The sequence below is a fragment of the Cervus elaphus genome, chromosome 22, assembly GCF_910594005.1.
Source record: "Cervus elaphus chromosome 22, mCerEla1.1, whole genome shotgun sequence".
Lineage (NCBI taxonomy): Eukaryota > Metazoa > Chordata > Mammalia > Artiodactyla > Cervidae > Cervus > Cervus elaphus.
Window position 1 is genome coordinate 45,951,895 of NC_057836.1, and position 17,902 is coordinate 45,969,796.

Here is a 17,902-nt window from a genome sequence, read left to right on the forward strand (position 1 = left end):
CAAAACACTCTCTTCATTCAGCAATATGGTGATCTCTTTCTTGCTGCCTCTCTGTAAGAAGTGAGCCATACAGCCAATCATAATATTTTGCTATTTATGACTATTAACACCTTGTGTTTGCATTGAAAATTTTACCTTGAAAGGTCTAATCTCATATATTAGATGTTCACAGTATTACTAAACATACATGTCAGGCTGGCTGGCTGCAAGGCTTGGGAGACAGAGAAGTGACATTAACACTTTTATAGATAGGGCTGCAGATACCTATAAAAATTAAGTGATTTATCCAATCCAGTGTAACTCAGCAAATCAGGACAGTACTGAAACACATGATTTAGCACACAAGTTGGATGCGACTCTTACACAAGACTGATAGATATCTGACTTAGGCCAACAATATAATGTGCATACAATTTCATTTGCCAGTGAATACAGCTACACTTAACAGAGCCACTGGCTTCGCAGTTAGCAAAAGAGAAGATGAAAGTCCTCAATGTAAAAGTTAATAGAAACAGAGCAAGATATGTTAGGAAGATAGCTTTGATCAGACACTTGACCTCTATTCCAGATGGGCTTTTTTTGTTTAAATGTGAAAGACAGGTTTAAAATTTCATAGGAACTTTGGTTAGCCACAGGAAAAAGATAGCTGACACTGGACTACAAATATTAAAAATGTGATTTTTAATAATATAAGTACAAAATTTTATTTCTTTATACAACTGTAATGGGATTTGGATCAAACTGCTAGAATTTATTTAAAAAACAAAATAAAACAATGATATAAAAACTGCAAGAAGGTCTGAATCCAAAGTTTTTCCTCTAATAGTACCAAATACCACAAGGAACAGATTATCATACAAATGTGTACAAATTTTAAATACAAATACAACAGGGTTGGACTTTAAAGGAAAACAAACAAACACAAAGCAGGCTCTCATCAGGACTTCATTAATGTGTACAAATGACGATGGCAGGACTGACTTCTTTCTGTCCTAATCCGTGTCTCCGAGGCCCCTTCCTCGATACCCTGTGTCCAACAGGAAAATGACGTGGGTAGAGAGGAGGTGTGTGACAAGTGCTGACACACGAAATCAAACCAGGATTTCTTGTTTCCCCAGTTCAATCTCAAAACTGCTCTGAGGTGAGAAAGGCATTCGGCAGCCAGAATACCTTTAACGAACACAGCCCTGTGACCACATGGATGGGAGGGAAGGAAGGAAGGATGGAAGGAGTTACACAGGATGCCGGCTGGGGGCACTATCCTCAAAGATCGACACTGATGCCTCAGTGCTCCATCCAGGCCAAGGGAAGCAAGCAGTCACCTCAGAGCTTGGTTTTGATGTGGACTCTTGCACCAAATTTAAAAACAACCCTGAAGGGCTCAACTGTTTTCTTTGAAACTGGGAAGCAAAATCTGGTTCTTTGGAAATTAGGGCAGCTGGGAATGGTAACATTCCTTTTTATTTCACTTTCTTGACATTATTTAATTGTAAAGAACTAGAATCCCAACATAATGATTCCGTCTTGAGGCACGATACCTTAAAGTGTGGGTGATCTGGAATTTGCAGAGGAGGCCAGAGGAAGGAGGGGAGGAAGAAATGACAAATCTAGTCTCTTCCACATGCTGTTGCTGGTGGAGGCTCTTGTTTTTTAAATTATATATACAGAAATTTACAGGATAAATTAAAATCTAAGGGAGTTTAAAGAGTTAAATACACATAATTAAAACACATTCATACTCGCACATAAATAAACCTACATGAGAACACAGTACTTTTTTTTTTTTTTTTGCAATTCGCTTATGTGTGGAATGCGAAACGCCATGTTTCTGGCCAGCAGGGGAGCCAATGAGAAGATCCCAGGAATCAGGCTGGGCAAAGCTCACCTTCCGTATCCGCCCAACAACCAGGCGGCACAACTGTGAGCTGAGCTGATGCTGCCCGTGGAAGATACCAGCTCTCAGCGCTGCAGACCAAATGCTCCGGGTCAGCTCACAGCACAGACTGTGCAACTGCTGACTGATGGCTTGACCCACTCCAGGGCTCACAAAACTCCTTGGCCCAGACAGAGGCTGCCAGTGGTACCAATGATTACAATAAGTTTTGAGACGTGGACACCAATAGAGCAGGAATTGGAATGAACCCTCTACTAAGTTCACTTAGGCCATCACAATAACTTTCAGATGGGAACGATGTTATCGCCTCCCACCTAGGTCACTTCAAGTTGAAAAGCTTTGTATTTTCAGTTAACTGACGTCTTCCCATAATCTTTCCCATTACATTTCAGACTGTAAGACAGGTAAGGCAAATGGTCAGTGATGGGTCTGGAGGTACAACTGAGTTTGGAAAAGAATCACATTTTAGCCAACCTTACCACGATGCACTTGGCATCCAAAACTAGCCCCCAGCCCCCAAGTTACATTGATTTTTAAGGCAGATTTATCCACCACAGGAGAAGAAAGAATTCCAAGCCCATATTCATGCCAAGGTTTCCTCTTGGCTAAACCTTTGCCATTTCATAAAATTATTAAAAGCAAAGTACTTACAGTCCTATGTATATATTTTACATTTTACATATATATATATGTGCATATATATAAAAATTTAAAACCTACACCCAGAGGCCAGTGAAGGGATCTGGAACAGTCACATACACACAAGCCAGCAACAGGGCAGGATAAGGTTTCTGTCCCAAGAGTCTGCTCACAGTCCAGGCATGATGTAAGCAATGTTGTCGAGTGTGTTCGACTGCAAAACAAGGGGAAAAGTTTCAGTTGAAGAGTACTTTACCTTAGTTCCCCAAGACATATTTCTTTGTTTAGGGGAGAGAGATCAGAAAAGAAGTCTGGAGTTAGAATGGGGAGAGAAGATGGTATTCTGTTGTCTGTTATGCTGGGAGCTTTTCTGCTGACGTCTCCCATTAATCCTAGTAAAACAGTGGCAGCAGACTCCTGTACTCTCTTCGTCTCTGGAAGAGCAAATAGGAAACACAGGAGGTGCAGTACCTTAGGGGTTACACTGCTTCTCTCCAAAGGAGAGAAATCTTAGGAAATGGCGTGTTTGCGATTTCACTGAGGGTCCAGTGCACATTCAAGTCAGTGTCACGTTCCGTTGGCTGACAGCAGTGTGGTATCCAGGAAGCTTTAAGAGCTTGTGCCTGACAGGGCTTCCGAGGCTCTGGCCCCTCCTAGATCCCAAGAAACAAGGAAACTTACCAAGACTTGTTTGGGACAGCCGTTCAACTCAGGTAGTTGTGTGGTCAGACACGCCAAGGGGCCAAGCGCACAGATGATGGAGTCCAGAAGCACGGACAGACTGCCGGACACAGCCACCATGCCCTGAAAGCGAGAGCATGCAAGGAGGAGGGTGTGCCTGCATCACACTCGCGGGGTTCCCTCCAGGCCCTGGGCACTGCCTCGCATGGCTCTCTGAGTCTTGGGCAGTTCCAGGAAACTTGTGGCAGAAATGGAAGGTTTCCGCTTTGGAAACTCAATACATTCCAGGCTTCTTGTCTATATTCCTAACCCACTGTATCCTCTGGGAGACCCTGGGTTGGTCACTTAGGAAGAGTAGGGGGGGAAAAGAAAAACAACCCTACACTTAAAAATATTAAAAAAAGCCTCACCTATTGTGGAGAACTGCTGGCAAGATTTGTAGAGGTCATGAGTGCAAAAGATATTTTCTCACGAACTCCACAAATACAGTTCAAATGGGATAACCATGAGAATTCTACAAGTTAATGTTTAATATAAGCATACAAATTCTCCACATATGTAGCTTTTTGACAGGTGACGATACCACTTTTCTGTTCTTTTTAAAATTTAATCTCTCCTAGAATTCATATCGTTTGTTATCTCTGTGATTCAAAGAGATAAGAAATAAGATTGCTTGCTGCAAATACTGCTGCCGAGCTCTTGTGTAATCTGCTTCAACTAGGAGTACTGTGAGACTGTGTGACCTAGAAGGCAGTGTTGCAGAGTCCATCAGAGAAGGAGCTCTGGGCTTCAGACAGCTGGGTTCAGAACCTGGCTATCCCACTCACTGAAAGGCGCAAGTTGCTTTCTATGCTGTGCCTGTAAGACAGTACTAAGAGCATCTGCAGCACGGAGGGGATTAAGTGAGATAACAGATGTACAGTACTTGAGGGTGGTTCTTGCTACCTGGTAACTGCTCAGGAAAGTATCCATAATGCTTACTACTATTACCAACATCTTCATCTCCAAAACTGCATTTCAGGCTTCCTGCTAGATCTTCCATTTTGGGCATTTCTCAATCTCAACACACTGTAAAGAGAAATAACCTACTGTTCCTCCTAGCATTCCTTCCTCTGCTAAAGTCATCATCACTCACACACCTGCCCAGTCTCAAGGCCTTGCCACCACTAACTTTTCTTTCTCTTCATTCTCCTCGTCCAATGTCTCCCCCTACTTCCAAGTCAGAAAATAAAGCAAAGGGTTATAAGAATGGACCCTGAGGTCATGCCACCAAACTCAAGGCTCCATTTCAGCACTTAAGGGCTAAACTCCACAGAGAGTTCCTTAATCTGAAAGTCTGTTCTTTCTTCTATAAAATAAGGGAACACAAATTCTGCTTTATAAAATATGCAATGTGAATTAAATGAGAGACTCCATGTATAGCACTCCCAAAGCTACCTGGGTGAGCGTTCAATGAAAGAGAGCAATTAATAGTATTGCTCCATACTTTTACAGTTAATTATAGGTAATATTTTCTGTTTCACTCTCCCAATAAGCATCCTGAGGGCAGGAACCAAGTCCTATTCTTTTTTATATCCTCCCAATAACTACTGGGGTTCTGTATAGTGTAAGCCCCCAATAAATATTTGAATTAAATTCAAATCTTTGTCATGTCTAGACTATTGCTATAACTTTCCCCTAATTCTGGTGTCTTCACTCTCAATCCAAAGTAGAAGATATTCTCAAAGAAAATCAAATGAGTGCTCTGATCACTCCTTCTACTCAAAACATCCCCGAAGCTCCTGAGTTGTCATTTTCTCCTGTGACTTGTACTGTGCCCTTCATATTTCAGCCTTCCCCCACCTTGTGCACTGGATGTTCCAGTTTTTCGTCATTTAAGCAATAAAACCCTTTGAAAATAAAACCTCAAGTGGAACCCTAATACATAAAACAGTTAAAAGACCTGGTGAAGGTAGGAATGGGGGTCGAGAGCCCCACTGGGTCTCTTCAGACCCATCTCTACAGAAGACGCCAGGGCTGAGAAGCACATGTGCACTGTTGTCTTGGTTTATGATGTCATCTCCATGATACAAGTCCTGCTTGTCCTTCCGGGTCCTAGTGGAACCCCACTTCCCTTTCAGAGCCTCTCCTGACCCCCTCACTGTGCTCTCGACTGCCGCTCTAACTGCTTCAGGTGGCAGAGCTCTAGAATGACAGCAGGCTGCACAGTGGGGCAAGCTGACCTTGTTCACTGTGAGTTCTGTAGACTTATAATAATGGTTATACTTTTATTAGGCTTCAGGTATTCAATTTTAAATAAGCAACTACATAAATCAATGCTCCTTGAAGTGTAGTAGTTTACTAATTTCAGATGGCATACAGGTGAACATTAATCAGTTGATAATGCACATCCATTTTTCCAATGTACATTAGTAAAAAGATTAGAATACCACACTTGTGATATCCAGGATATCATTGTGAAAGCATGGATAAATTTATTTAAATAAAAACACAGTAGATAACAGTATAAGTGGTCTGAGGAAATTGCAAAATTGTGAAGATATATGCAAATGATTAAAGTCTGGGGAAAAGTGGATTAGAAGGGGAATTACTGCTTACTGCTGACATGTTGTTTAGTCACTAAATTGTGTCCAATTCTTTGCAACCTCATGGACTGTAGCCTGCCAACCTCCTTTGTCCATAGAATTTCCCAGGCAAGAATACTGCAGTGGGTGGCCATTCCCTTCTTCAGGGGATCTTCCTGACCCAGGGACTGAGCCCTCGTCTCCTACAATGGCACGCAGCTTCTTTACCATTGAATCACCAGGGAAGTCCACTGCAGATACATATGGGGTTTCTCTTGGGGGTAGTGAAAACGATCTGGTATTAAACAGTAGTAATGGAGCCAGAAATCCGTGCATACACTAAAAGCCACTGAATTCTACATTTTAAAAGGGTAAACTTTATGGTTGTTGCTGTGTTAGTCACTCAGTTATGTTCAACTCTTTGCGACCCCATGGACTGTAGCCTGCCAGGCTCCTCTGTCCATGGAATGCTCCAGGCAGGAACACTGGAGTGGGTTGCCATTCCCTTCTCCAGGGATCTTCCCAACCCAGGGATGGAACCTGGGTCTCCTGCACTGCAGGAAGATTCTTCATAGTCTGAGCCATGAGAGTTATATCTCAATAAGACTGTTCCTTATGTTTTTAAAAAAAAGTGGAATAGAGGTGCAACATTCTTTTCCCTTTTTCTGTCAATATGGAGATGTAACCCTCCCTGGCAACTGCTCACAGAAGCTGGCTTGTTTTATTTGCTAATTTTGTATCTATTTTATCTTTCCAGTTACATTGCAAGTTTCTTGATGATATGAAATCATGAGGAAGCTATTAGGAATTCTCCTCCCCCCAGTTTTTGGAATTATGCCTAAATACTCAATACGTATTTGCTAAACTAAAAGGAAACGGCAGGGAAAATGTGGAATATGGGAGGTGAATTTTATTTTTGTTCAGTCGCTCAGTCGTGTCCAACTCTGCAACCCCATGGACTGCAGGATGCCAGGCTTCCCTGTCCTTCATCATCTCCCAGAGTTTGCTCAAACTCATGTCCATTGAGTTGGTGATGCCATCCAACCATCTCTTCCTCTGTCATCCCCTTCTCTTGCCTTCAATCTTTCCCAGTATCAGGGTCTTCTTTTCCAGTGAGTTTGGGCTCTTCGCTTCAGGTGGCCAAAGAATTGGAGCTTCAGCTTCAGCATCAGTCCTTCCAATGAATATTCAGGATTGATTTCCTTTAGGATTCACTAGTTTGATCTCCTTGCAGTCCAAGGGACTCTCAAGAGTCTTCTCTAGCACCACAGTTTGAGGGCATCAATTCTTCAGTGCTCAGCCTTTTTTACTATTCAGCTCTCACAACCATAACATGACTACTGGAAAAACCATAGTACTGACTATACAGACCTTTGCTGGCAAAGTAATGTCTCTGCTTTTTAATACACTGTCTAGGTTTGACATTGCTTTTCTTCCAAGGAGCAAGTAACTTTTAATTTCATGGCTATAGTCACTGTAACTTTTTAGGAAACATAAGAACATCTCAATATGAAAAATAAGTAAGGATCCCAGAATATTTTCTTCTAGAAATATCTATATCCATTCAAATATCTGAGCCTACCAGGAAGCGTCTGTTTTTGACACTAACTAACTTTTGAGAAATTAGTCAAAGAACTTAGACAAAGCTTCATCTCTTGTGGCCTCTGATGTTTCATTTGTTAAATAATAATTCACCTTCCACATAAAAGCAAGTGGGTAGTTTTATATTTCTACACCGACTTCTCAGCTTAAAAATGGCTTTAGGAATGGAGACTGATTTCTTTGCTGAAATGTCCTACTAGGACCCAGCGGAAACCTGAAATCTTATACCACTGAGTTAGCCAGAGGGTAGTATGATTAGAAGTGGAACATGGTAACAGAAATGGAACATGACAGTTTTGCAGGTTAAGTGATCTTGAAACTGAAGCTTAAAAGGACGAAGATCTCCTTAGGGTACACAACATTGTATAATTCAAGTGCAGAGTAATGAAGAGCTTGGACACCTCAATCTCCCCGTTTGCTACCTATTTTCAAAGCTGTAGAGGAACTCTTACTCCCCTGGATAATCTAACCTGTCTATTCAAAACCTTGCTGGAAATGCACAGAAAAATCCTAACTCTCTTGTAAGTAAAAAAGATGAACGTTTCCATGGGATTTGGACTCATTTTTCAAAAATAAAAGTGAGTTGTAGGGTTATATGTCAGTTATCTCTCCATAAAACAGGGGGAGGGAAAGGAAGTATCAGGGTAATTTCCTTTTGTGTCATTGTTTCAATAGAAAACTATCAGTGTAAGCTTTGAGAGCCAGATTCCAAATCTCTAGGTGTTTCTATTACCATCCCTCTTCTTTAAAAAAATTTATTTATTTTTAATTGGAGGATAATGGCTTTACAGTGTTGTGATGGCTTCTTCTATACAGCAATGTGAATCAGCCACAGGTATACATATCTCCCCTCCCTTTTGAACCTCCCCTCCACCCCGTACCTCATCCCACTCCTCTAGGCTGTTACAGAGCACCAGGCTGAGCTCCCTGTGTTACGCAGCAGCCTCCCACTAGAGCTATTTTATGTGTGGTAAGGTATGTATTTCAATTCTGCTTTCTCAGTTTGTCCCACCCTGTTGTTTCCCTGCTCTGTTCACAGGTTTGCTCTCTATTCTCGCCTGCAAACAGGTTCATCAGTAACATTTTTCTAGATTCCATATATATGCATTAATAAATGGTGTTTGTTTTTCTGATGTACTTCACTCTGTATAACAGGCTTTAGGTTCATCATCTCAGTACAACTGACTCAAATTCGTTCCTTTTTATGGCTGAGTAATCTTTCACTGCATATATGTACCACAACTTCTTTATCCATCCATCTGTCAATGGGCATCGAGGTTGCGTCCATTTCCTGGCTATTGTAAATAGTGCTGCAATCAATGAACATGACCACCCCTGTTTATCACTGGATCCCGAGCACCGGGCATAGCACAGCACACAGCAATCGCTCACTGCATGTCTGTGGAATGAGCACACGGATCCAGACTTCACCAGCAGCTGGAGGCTTGCTGCTGATGGTGCCCTTACCTCAGTTTCCTGCAGGCGGTGTCCGATGAGGCTGAGGGACTCTCCCAACAGCTGGAGGTGGGCAGCCACATCAATGGGCTCTGTCTCAGGAGCTTTGGCCGGGGAGGCAGGTAACAGCATGGCGGCGGGTGGGGATTTCTTCTGGGGTGACAGCACTCCCATAGAAGCAGCTGAGAACGGAGAAGAAAGAGAGAGATAAGCTTGCCCACGGCCTTGAACCACCAAACTGTTCTTCCCGGTTTTCCCTTTTTATGAGCTCCACCAGGCATATGCTGAAACTGTAGACTGTGGGTCGGATCTGGCTAATAACTTACTTTGTATGGCCTGTGAGCTAAGAATGATTTTAGATTTTTAAATGGTCATTGTAGAAGAAATAAAGAAAAATATGTGACAGAGAACGCATATGGATCTCAGACCTAAAATATGTTTTCTCTGGTCCTTTACAGAAAAGTTTGCTGACTTCTGACTTAACATTTTCTAAATGTTGGGGGCAACCTTTAATACCTGGAGTCTGGATATCAAGATCTGCTTCTGATATAGGCCACTCTCCCCATTTCTTAGTAAAGAAGCAAAGTCTCACAGAGCTGTGGGGAAGAGACTGAAAAGAGGAGAAGGATATGGTCATTACCTTTCACTTTCACGGAACCTTCAGAGCTGGATGCTTTTCTTTTCACAGTTGTAGCTTCTGCTTTGTTCTGTTTGTGTTGTAGATACTGAGCTTTCTGCTTCCAAACCTGCAATCAGATCAGGGCAAAAATAAATTGCAAAGGGCAAAAAACTGAAAGAGAAAGCAGTGGAAGAACAGAATGAAGAAAAGAAAGGGAGCAGAGGAGGGGAGCAGACAGAGGGTTAGTGTTTATTTTTAAGCTGGAGGGTCAGCGCACAGGCTTTGGGCAGTAGTTACAGCAGCATCTCAGGAGGACGAGGCATGTCCTTCAGTGCTAATGGTAGGATGGCAGCACTCACTCTGCGATCACTCTGACTAAGGCTGGAATGTAGAATCACAGAGGAAACCTCTGGCTCACCCTTATGTCCATCTGGTTTAAATATTTCTTCTAACCTGTCGGCTGGTGACACCAATAGTAGGATAACAATGACACAAAAAACAGAAACTAAATATAATCTACCTGGGTGAAAACTACATGTCATGTCACCTAGATGACCAGTACCTTAAATAAAGCAAAATGGAAATTCTAATTCCTAGACCACCTTCATATCATCTAACTGGAGAGTGACTGTGAGTGATTCAGGTATGACTATCACCGTCTTATTAGTGTTTTGATAGGGCAGTATATTATTTGGTAATGGTTGATGGAGATGATGACCCAGAACCTATCTTCCTAGTAAACACTGTCCCCATGTTTTTATTATTTGCTGTGACTATGGACATCTTTCCTCAGTTCTCAGACCACAGCTGTAGTCAGGGGCTCTGGCTTTAGATTCTCTTTTAACGAGTATCATTGCCCAAGGTAGGTCATCTTTTGACTCAAATGTAAGGTTGCTGAGAAAAAAAAATTAGATGAGGTTAGAAGACAGTCTCCCTGCAGCTAAATCCTCACCTAGAGTGAACTGGCACCAACTTGTTCACTGCTCTCTAAGCCATTTTCCACCAATCTGTAATTTTTCTTTTTTTTCTATTTTCAGTGTTTGGAATTTCGGGCTTCCCCAGTGGCTCAGAGGTAAAAGAATCTGCCTGCCAATGCTGGAGACATGGGTTTGATTCTTGGGTCAGGAAGATCTCCTGGAGAAGGATATGGCAACCCACTCCAGTATTCCTGCCTGGGAAATCCCATGGACAGAAGAGCCTGGTGGGCTACATACAGTCCCTGGGGTTGCAAGAGTCGGACATGACTGAACAACTAAACAACAACAAAGGAGGATTACACACTTTGGAAGGCACAGAACAGTGAAAAATGTGTCTGTAATAAAGTCTGCTTACCAGTTTGTCCTTCTCTGGCAACTGCTTCCACACCTCAGCCAGTTTTTTACTCAGTTCCCCAAAATCTGGCACAAAAGAGTAAAAAATCCAGGAAAACTCAATACAGTAAAGTTTTAACCATAAACAAAACAGAAGGCCAATAAGAACAAAAACTAGGAAGAGGGTTTTGAAGATCAGATTTAAATAGCCCAAGATTCTTTCAGAAAACCAAACCAAACCCCACCACTTCCCTTGGGTCTTTTATAGAAGGAAGGAGCTGTTTGGGTCGCTATGAGACAGGCTCAAAATCTCACACATCTACTCTTTAAGGATTTATGCCTGAAGCATCGTGTTGGTATCTTTTAACATGATCCCATGAAACATGGCTTATCTACTTAGGTTAAAGAAAAAATGTTACGTAGAATTTGATTAGAAATGTTAAGGTTTTTATCAAATTTCTGAGAGCTCAGAAACAAAGGAGAATTTCCCTAGAGCAGCTCAGAAGCAATCTTTCAGATGTGTGATACCGTGCTCCCCACACTGTAGAGCAAGCTCACACTTTATAAAGCACATTCGAGTCTTTTCTGATGCTTCATGTGTGCCTCACAACAGCCCTGGTGAGAGGGTTGAGAAGCTAGTCCACATGCTAGGCAGATGAGATTTGTAGATGTTATCTGACTTGTTCAAGGGCTGGGGTGTAGTGTTCTCACCTTACCAACTTCTGATATAGAGACAAATAATGAACAATGTAATATGTCATCTCACTCCAACTCCATACCCAAGAGGCAGTTTAAGGAAAAAGTCAACTGTAGAATCTTGGAAAGAAACAACTGTATGTTTACATACTGTGCTTTTGGACGGGGTGTACTAAGACAAAATCTAAAGTGACTTGTACAGTTGAGAGAAATGAGATTTGTGTCCTTTCCAGACCATGGGAAGAACTTTGCCTGCTGACTGGATTAACTGCCTTGCTTCAAAGATACAAATGGAAAGTAAGAACACTAAAAACGAGAAATGTTCTCACCTATGCCTGGATGGTCAGCCACAATGGTAACACGGTACTCCTTGCAGAACACTTGGTAGGCCGACATGTTCTTCTTTTTTGGCTAGTGCCACATAAAAATAGAGCAGGGTAAGACTTAATTAGAAGCCAAGTTGAACAACTTTGCGTCTATGAGAACAAAACAGAAAAGTGACCTGCACTTTTTCCTCAAAGGTCCTAAATTGCCAACCAGCTTTCCTTAAACAGGATAATTAATTTTTAAACCATGTTACTTATGACTCAGAGATGAGTATCAGTTTTACTTTTAGAAGGTAAAAACCAGATGCTGAATTATTTTTAGATTTTTCAGGTTGTTGCAGCTACTTGGTAATTGTTTGTAAAGCTCTTCATTCGTCCTACCAATGTTACCTAATTCGTTTAGAATTAAGTGCTAAGCAAATCTTTACCTCTCCTGGGGTATCTATTTTTCATCTTTGAAAATAAGAACCACATAACTTTCCTTTACTTTGGGGCTAGAAAAATCAAAAGCCAAATTTATGTTCATATTGTGCCTTTGGTTTTAACTTCTTTCTTTTGGTTCTGTGGCATGTGGGATCCTAGTTCTCCAACCAGGGATCAAACCTGCACCCCCTGCATTGGATGTGCAAAGTCTTAACCACTGGATCACCAGGGAAGTCCCTGGCTTTGATTTCTAATCTTAAAATTTTCTTGATCCTGCTTTGACTGTCACTGTAGTTTATTGTTATTTTATTATTCACATTCTTGTTATCCGAGGTGAAAAGTAAATAAATAACTGAGGACAATTCTTTGGTACTCAATGTAAGATGAACCTCTTTCATGTCAACAAAGTGCTTTGTACTACTTGAAGCATGTTTATGCTTCATTGAAATATGACAATTCCAAAAGCAACACAGGATTTTTGAGAAACAAGCTTTTAAAACCAACAAAGTATATATAAAACAGAAGTTACTATACATTACTATGCATTCCATTTTACAATTATCTATTAAACTTGAAAGAAAAAAGTTTTCCTACCTGAAAAGGCACATTAGATAGGACCTGTCCAAACCCCTCACTTTGAGGATGAAGAAAAGGAAACTCAGAAAAATAGTGACTTGTCTGGGTCCCACAGCTATGCCGGTTGTAACACCAGAATGGCTACAACCCAGGTACCTGACCTTTAGGTGTACTCACTGTGGGTCAAGGAAAAAAATACATTGCTTCCTTATAGAAAAAGTTACTATTTCAGAATAAAAGATTATCCCTTTATAACTTTTATCTAATACACTGAGATGTTTTCAGTGTGGCTTTCCTTACAACCTCATTTGTAAGTATCAAAGTGCAATGATTGGTCCTCCACCTCCTTCCAAGATAGTCCTTTCTGGTCCTGCAAGTTATTATAATGACATGAATGTTTGGTGCTTTAAAAGCTACTGGGAAAAAAAAAATAGAAAAAAAAAAAAAAGCTGCTGGCAACTTTTGTTTGCCTCAAGAGTCAGATTTTACAACCAAAACTAAACAATAAACAACACAGTCCCTGTCTCATGACTTCAGAGCTGCACCTTGTTTAAAATGAAGTCTAATCATGCACTTTGTTCACCTGACTTAATTCTTAATGTTGTTTTCATAAAACCACTATCCTCAAAGGCCAAAGGCTAGCCAATACTTTTGCTGTTGTTCACTTGCTCAGTTGTGTCCAACTCTTTGTGACCCTATGGACTGCAGCATGTCAGGCTTCCTTGTCCTTCATTATCTCCTGGAGTGTGCTCAAACTCAAGTCCATTGAGTCGATGATGCCATCCAACTATCTCATCCTCTGTCACCCCCTTCTCTTCCTGCCCTCAATCTTTCCCAGCATCAGGGTCTTTTTCAATGAGTCAGCTCTTTGCATCAAGTGGCCAAACCACTGAAGCTTCAGCTTCAGCATTAATCCTTTCAATGAATATTTAGGGTTGATTTCCTTTAGGATTGATTGGTTTGATCTCCTCACTGTCCTAGGGACTCTCAAGAGTCTTCTCCGGCATCATGGTTCGAAAGCATCAATTCTTCAGAGGTCACCCTTCTTTATGGTCCAATTCTCACATAAATATATGATTACTAGAAAAACCATAGCTTCAACTATATGGGCCTATGTTGGCAAAGTGATGTCTCTGCTTTTTAATATGCTGTCTAGGTTTGTCATAGCCAACACTTAAGACAATAAAAAAAGCTGTGTGACAGCTCTGACTTGAATTCCCAAAGGAATTCTGAAACCATTTTTGAAGAATGGAAACAACCTTGAGACATCTCCCAAAGTACCTGCTTTGAATGAGATAGCACTTCTTTGGCTATAAAAATTATGGCATGTTTGTTATAAATTTACCTTCCAAAATTTCAGACCAGCCTTTTAAAAATAGCTTATTCATAGGACTGACATTTGGCCATATTATAAAACTTGTAAGGAGATTTAACAATGTTTCCTTAGACAAGTTATAAGACTGTGAAAGGTCTTATTGCCCTCTATTTCACAAGGCTATCTACAGCTATAACATAAAACTAAAATTACTTTTATAGAGTGAATCACAACTCTTACTCAATACATTAGATCCCAATCCTGAAGAAAGGAGTTCCTCTCATAGCTCTCATAAGGACTTTATTCAATTGTGTAGAAAATAAACCTGCATTTTTTGAGTACCTGTACTGGGTATGCTGCTGCTGCTGCTGCTAAGTTGCTTCAGTCGTGTCCGACTCTGTGCGACCCCATAGACGGCAGCCCACCAGGCTCCCCCGTCCCTGGGATTCTCCAGGCAAGAATACTGAAGTGGGTTGCCATTTCCTTCTCCAATGCATGAAAGTGAAAAGTGAAAGTGAAGTCACTCAGTCGTGCCTGACTCTTTGCAACCCCACTGACTGCAGCCTACCAGGCTCCTCCGTCCATGGGCGTTTCCAGGCAAGAGTACTGGAGTGGGGTGCCACTGCCTTCTCCGGTACTGGGTATAGTGAGTAGTTAAAAAGGATGAGCTTTTCGGGACTGGTGCACTGGGAAGACCCAGAGGGATCAGGTGGAGAGGGAGGTGGGTGGGGGGATCGGGATGGGGAATACATGTAAACCCATGGTTGATTCATGTCAATGTATGGCAAAAACCACTACAATATTGTAAAGTAATTAGCCTCCAACTAATAAAAATAAATGGAAAAAAAAATCCCAGAAATCCATTTGGATAAAAAACCAAGGGAAAGATTATAAATAAATTCAGAGGTGCTGAATTAAAAAAAAAAAAAGAAAAAAAAAAAGATGAGCTTTTGAAGCCCAGATCTTATTCTCAGGCAGTCAAGTAGCATAAAATGGTGGAAAATTTTTGAAACATAAGAGTTCGAAGGCCCACCATCTTTTCTCAGCTTCAGCTTATACTAATGATTTGATCCCCAATAAAACACAGAAGTGGATAGCTCTTCTGACATGTGATATTATAAGTATTTCAGTGGCAAAGAAGGAAAAGCAGAGACTAACAAGGAGGAGACTGCAAAGGGAACAAAGTAACCCATCAAAGTACTGTGTCATTCATTTCTTAATATTTACTGAGCATCCACTATACGCCAGACATTGGGAATACAGCCAAGAACCAGACACAGAATCTAACAGAGGAGACAGATAAATGTGTCATCATAATACAATGTGACATTATAGGGGAAGTACTGGCTGCTACAAGAATATGCAATAGGACCACCTCACTAATCAGGGAGTTGAAGAAGGTCCTCCTTTCTGGAGGAAAGGACATTTAACCTCGACCCTAAAGCTGGGTAGAATTAGCTAGGTGAAGAGTGGTACAAGTGTTCTAGGTTCTCAGCGTGGTGACACTCATCAGAGAGGGAGGTAGGAGATGACGTCAGAGAAGCAGGGAGTGCTCAGAGATGGATGACATGTAAACTGTATTTGAAGAGTAAAGGTTCTATCTGAAAGAGGCAATTATTTTAAGCAGGAAGTCACAAGGTCAGATTGCACTTTATGACCATGGAGAATGGACTGGAGAAGAGCAAGAGGGGAGGCAGGGAGTCCTGTGGAGGTGAGATGGCTGCTGCAAGAGCACCCAGGAGGGATGGATGAAGGCCCATGGCCAGGACAGTGGGGTTGGAGAGAAGCAGGTCAATAGAAAGGGAGGGAAAAGTTAACAGGATTTAACAGGAGTTAACTCAGACACAATGTGGCCAAACAGAAAGACCCTAGGCTTGGGGGCTGACAGAGCTGGGATGGAATCCTGACAGTACTAGTTGTACAAACTGCTTCATTTCCCTGAACTTTAGTTTCCCTGTAAGTAAAGCCTGGATGATACCACTGAGCTTGGATAATACTGTTTCCAGAGGTGGGAATTCATCAGCGTTTGGCACTTCAGGAGGTACTCAGTCATGTTATCTCTGTGGTAGGCAGGATCATAAGATGGCACCCAAGATTTCTGCCCCTCTCGTGGACACGCCTTGTAAAACACCCTCCCCTGACTGTGGGCAGGACTGGTGAATACCAGAGGGTGTCACTCCCATGGATCGTATTATGTTATACGGCAAAAGGGGATTTTTTTTGCTATTAATTAAGGTTCCTAAGAACCCGTTCAGATGTAATTAAGGTTCCTAAGCAAACTGAATCTGAGTGAATCAAAGAGAGATTATCCTGAGGGGGTCTGATGTTATCCAGTTCAGTTCAGTTCAGTTGCTCAGTCGTGTCCGACTCTTTGCGACCCCAAGGCGTTATCTGGTGAGACCTTAAAAGAGGTGAGACCCAACAGGAGACACTCCCCTGCTGGCCCTGAGCTCGGAGACAAGTTGCCATGAGTTCTACCATTGAGAGGAACTGAACGCGGCCAACAGCCTGGAAGAGGACCTCTAGCCTCAGCTGAGAGCCCAGTTCTAGCCAACACGTGGATTTAGTCTTGTGAGGAATGAAGCAGATGGCCAAGAGGAGCCCTGGCTGGACTTCTGATCTGTAGCATGGTGAGGTGATATTAACGAATGGATACTGTAGTAATTTGCTATGCCATAATACAAAAGTTAATTTCTATTCCCTTTATTTTTTTTTTTTAACAATAGAAGTTATAGTATCCAAAAAGCCAGTTTGAGTTTTCTTAAAAATAGAAATTCTGGTGAAGGGGGATAGGGTGAATCCATCTGACTTAAATCAGACAAAGAAAACAGCGGCAAGGCCTTTAAACATTTCATTTAAATAGTAAAGGTCTTAGTTTTAGTATTCTTCTGATGAAGCCAGTCCTGTTCAGAGATGCTACGGGAGTGAGTTCTGGGTGCTGTATCTCCTTTATTAATTGAGTGGCAGCCTCATATCCCCAGACGCGCTAAGTGTTCTAGTCCTTTCAAATCTCCCTTTATTGGGCTTAAGGTAAAATGAAGTGGCATTACAGAGAAGATGTGAGTTCACAGTTCTATATTTGGCCATGAGAGAGAGAGGGAGCAATGGACTGATTAGTCTGGGTGATTCTGTTCTGAGAACCCAGTCCTTGGAGCGAGTTGACAGAAAGCATAAACCTGCTCTCCTCAGACAGCTCCTGTATGTCTCCCTCAGTGTGTGCGCCTCGATACCCAAGGGTGAGTCTGATGTTGGAGCTGACATAATTTAAAAAATAAAATTATGGCTTCTCAATATACATCAATGACTTCATCTGGTGAAGAATGGGCTGACATTCTGTTGGACTGAGCGTCTACTGGCCTTCAGCTTTCCTGGATTTTCAAGGGAAACTCTTAACAATTTTCACCTTATATGCTGACCTTAGAACCTAACCTTTGTGTTATAAGATGCAACTCCGGCCTAAGGATCCAAAGTTTGGAATTCAAACTTGAGGGTCAAATTTTTTTCCAGGGCATAGCCATTTTTTTCTAAATTAACCGTTAGAAATAACACAAATAATGGGTGGTCTCTAGACAGACAAAACATTCCCATATGATTCTAAACACAGGCCAGTAATTTCACCCAAGAAATGTTTTCTGCTGCGCAGCACAGTGTGTTAGAATCCTAGTTCCCCATCAGAGATGGAACCTGAGCCCCCTGCACCGAAGCTCAGTCTTAACCCCTGGATCCCCAGGTAAACCCACACCCTGGACTTCTTATTTTTATAGTAGAAATAGGATTTTAATATATTCAAGTCTAGCATTTG

General features: G+C 41.7%; 1 protein-coding gene across 7 annotated transcripts in view; it reads right to left on the minus strand.

Annotated features, from left to right (window-relative positions):
* Positions 1–1,107: 1,107 nt before the first annotated feature.
* Positions 1,108–17,902, minus strand: part of HMGXB4 (HMG-box containing 4) — a 33,467-nt gene continuing 16,672 nt past the window's right edge. For 6 of the 7 annotated variants that reach the window (XM_043882682.1, XM_043882687.1, XM_043882686.1 and 3 more), the window contains 6 exons: positions 11,790–11,871; positions 10,787–10,851; positions 9,476–9,581; positions 8,848–9,017; positions 3,215–3,337; positions 1,108–2,747 (listed from right to left, as the gene is read on the minus strand). In XM_043882682.1, coding sequence (XP_043738617.1) covers positions 2,703–2,747; positions 3,215–3,337; positions 8,848–9,017; positions 9,476–9,581; positions 10,787–10,851; positions 11,790–11,871 — 591 coding nt within the window. In that variant the 3' untranslated portion in view covers positions 1,108–2,702. The remainder of the gene's footprint in view (positions 2,748–3,214; positions 3,338–8,847; positions 9,018–9,475; positions 9,582–10,786; positions 10,852–11,789; positions 11,872–17,902) is intronic. The other variant, XR_006336800.1, reaches the window with a different exon arrangement.